Source organism: Elephantulus edwardii, unplaced genomic scaffold, assembly GCF_000299155.1.
Source record: "Elephantulus edwardii isolate Elephantulus edwardi_28Jun2011 unplaced genomic scaffold, EleEdw1.0 scaffold00115, whole genome shotgun sequence".
NCBI lineage: Eukaryota > Metazoa > Chordata > Mammalia > Macroscelidea > Macroscelididae > Elephantulus > Elephantulus edwardii.
In genome coordinates this window covers 9,189,762-9,191,426 of record NW_006399865.1, presented here as the reverse complement: position 1 = coordinate 9,191,426, position 1,665 = coordinate 9,189,762, and the positions used below count along the sequence as shown (strand labels likewise).

Genomic DNA, 1,665 nt, shown 5'->3' with positions numbered 1-1,665 from the left:
GTGCTCACAGCCTCTACTATGGTAGGAGGGCAGCTGAGTCTTCTCTGTCTAAACCTGAGCATCCATAGAGAACAAATGATTAGAGAACAAAAGAGGCAACAAAGACTAAGCTTTATCACCATCTAATTTATCTCGATTCTTGAAAAACAGGCACAAAGCTTTTATATCAGCAACAAAAAGACTAAATAGCACACAGGAAACCAGGAATTATTCACCTTAGAGTCATTGTTTGTCTCTAGTGTTATCCCAAGGATTTCTCATGACATTCTCTCACTTTTGCAGGAAGATACCTGTTCCAGTATCACACACTCTCATGCTGGATCACACAGAGAGAGGTCAGACTTTTCCACTTATTTCATGAACCACAAAAGCCAACAAAACCTATGACCCATGTAATTTTTAAACTTAATATCTGAATGAAGTAGAACCTTTTTATCAAACTTGAGAGAAAAATAGTTTCTTCCCTTGTGATGTACAGCATCTTGTAATAAGCTAACCTTATTAGTTATACATGTTGAAAAGGAACTTAGAAAAGTTAGCACACTGTACTCTCCATCCAGCCCCTCCTTGCTGAGGTTAACAGCTCTTTTCTTCCCCTGTGGTAGCCCCTCCTTCTTCCCTAGGAGTGGAGGGTTGAACCTCCTGGGCCTTGGCCTTTCCTGGGGCAGTGGAGACAGCCTGGGCTGCGTCTTTGATTTTGACTTCCTCTTGCTCCTCTCTCAATAACTCTGCATATTGGGCCATGAAGGCACTGGGCGTCGTGCCCATCATCCGAGCCACAAACTCTATGATTTTCTTCTTTTCAGATTCGGCATAGGCTCTGGGACCCCAGCGGAATTCGTAGCGAGGAGGCTGGGTGCCAGGCAAGAGTCTGTGTTCCAGGTACTTGTCCTGTACAAAATCGTGGGTGATCAGCCTCCTGGGCTCCCCAAAGACGTGGTGCCGCCTCCCATCCTAGACATTCAGCATATTCAGGAAAGTCCAGACCTCTAGCTCAGTGGCGGTGCCTCCGTTCAGGAAGATCATGCCCAGGAGCGGCATCAGGAGCCTGTACCTGGGGAACTGCCTGGTGCCACTGGGAGTGCTTTCGTCAGGATGACGTTCTTTGCTTTGGAGAACATAGAACTGCCCGTTGGGGTGTTCCTCCTTCAGCTCCAGGCCAAAGGCCCGCTCCATGCGCTCAGTGGTTCGCTTCAGGATCTCAGGGAAGTGCTCCCGGTATGTTTTGTTGATGGTCTTCAGCATCTCTCCCTTGCTGATGGGCTCTTCCGATCTGTATTTGCGAAGCACCAGCTGCATCAGCACGCTGGCCTTCTTGTTGAGAGGATCTTGGGCTGAGGACTCCACGGAGGACGAGGCCTTCAGCGAGCAGGGTGCACCCTCGGCTCCGTTCTGCTGACCTTTCTTAGCTCTTGGCCCTGCACGAGCTGCACCCTGAGTGCTGGGTTCTGGGGCTGCCACAGGTGCCTGTGGGTTGCCGGCAGCAGAGGCACTCTGGGATTTGCCTTTGCTCTCAAGAGAGGAGGGCCCTGGGGAGGCCTGAGCACCCCCAAGACCCTGGCCGTCACTTTGGGCCTTGTGTCGTTTCTGCTGGGCCCGGACCTTACTCTTCTTCCCACGAGGCATGACGGCGTGTGGCACCAGGGCACGTGGTGTGGTCCCTGG

General features: G+C 51.2%; 1 protein-coding gene across 1 annotated transcript; it reads right to left on the bottom strand.

Annotated features, from left to right (window-relative positions):
- Nucleotides 1-576: 576 nt before the first annotated feature.
- On the bottom strand, nucleotides 577-1,626 carry LOC102856346 (melanoma-associated antigen B1-like). The gene is made up of 2 exons (XM_006892424.1): nucleotides 988-1,626; nucleotides 577-891 (listed from the first exon to the last, which is right to left on the bottom strand). Exons 1-2 carry the CDS (start codon nucleotides 1,624-1,626, stop codon nucleotides 577-579), a joined length of 954 nt encoding a protein of 317 aa, XP_006892486.1.
- Between the last annotated feature and the right edge of the window lie 39 nt (nucleotides 1,627-1,665).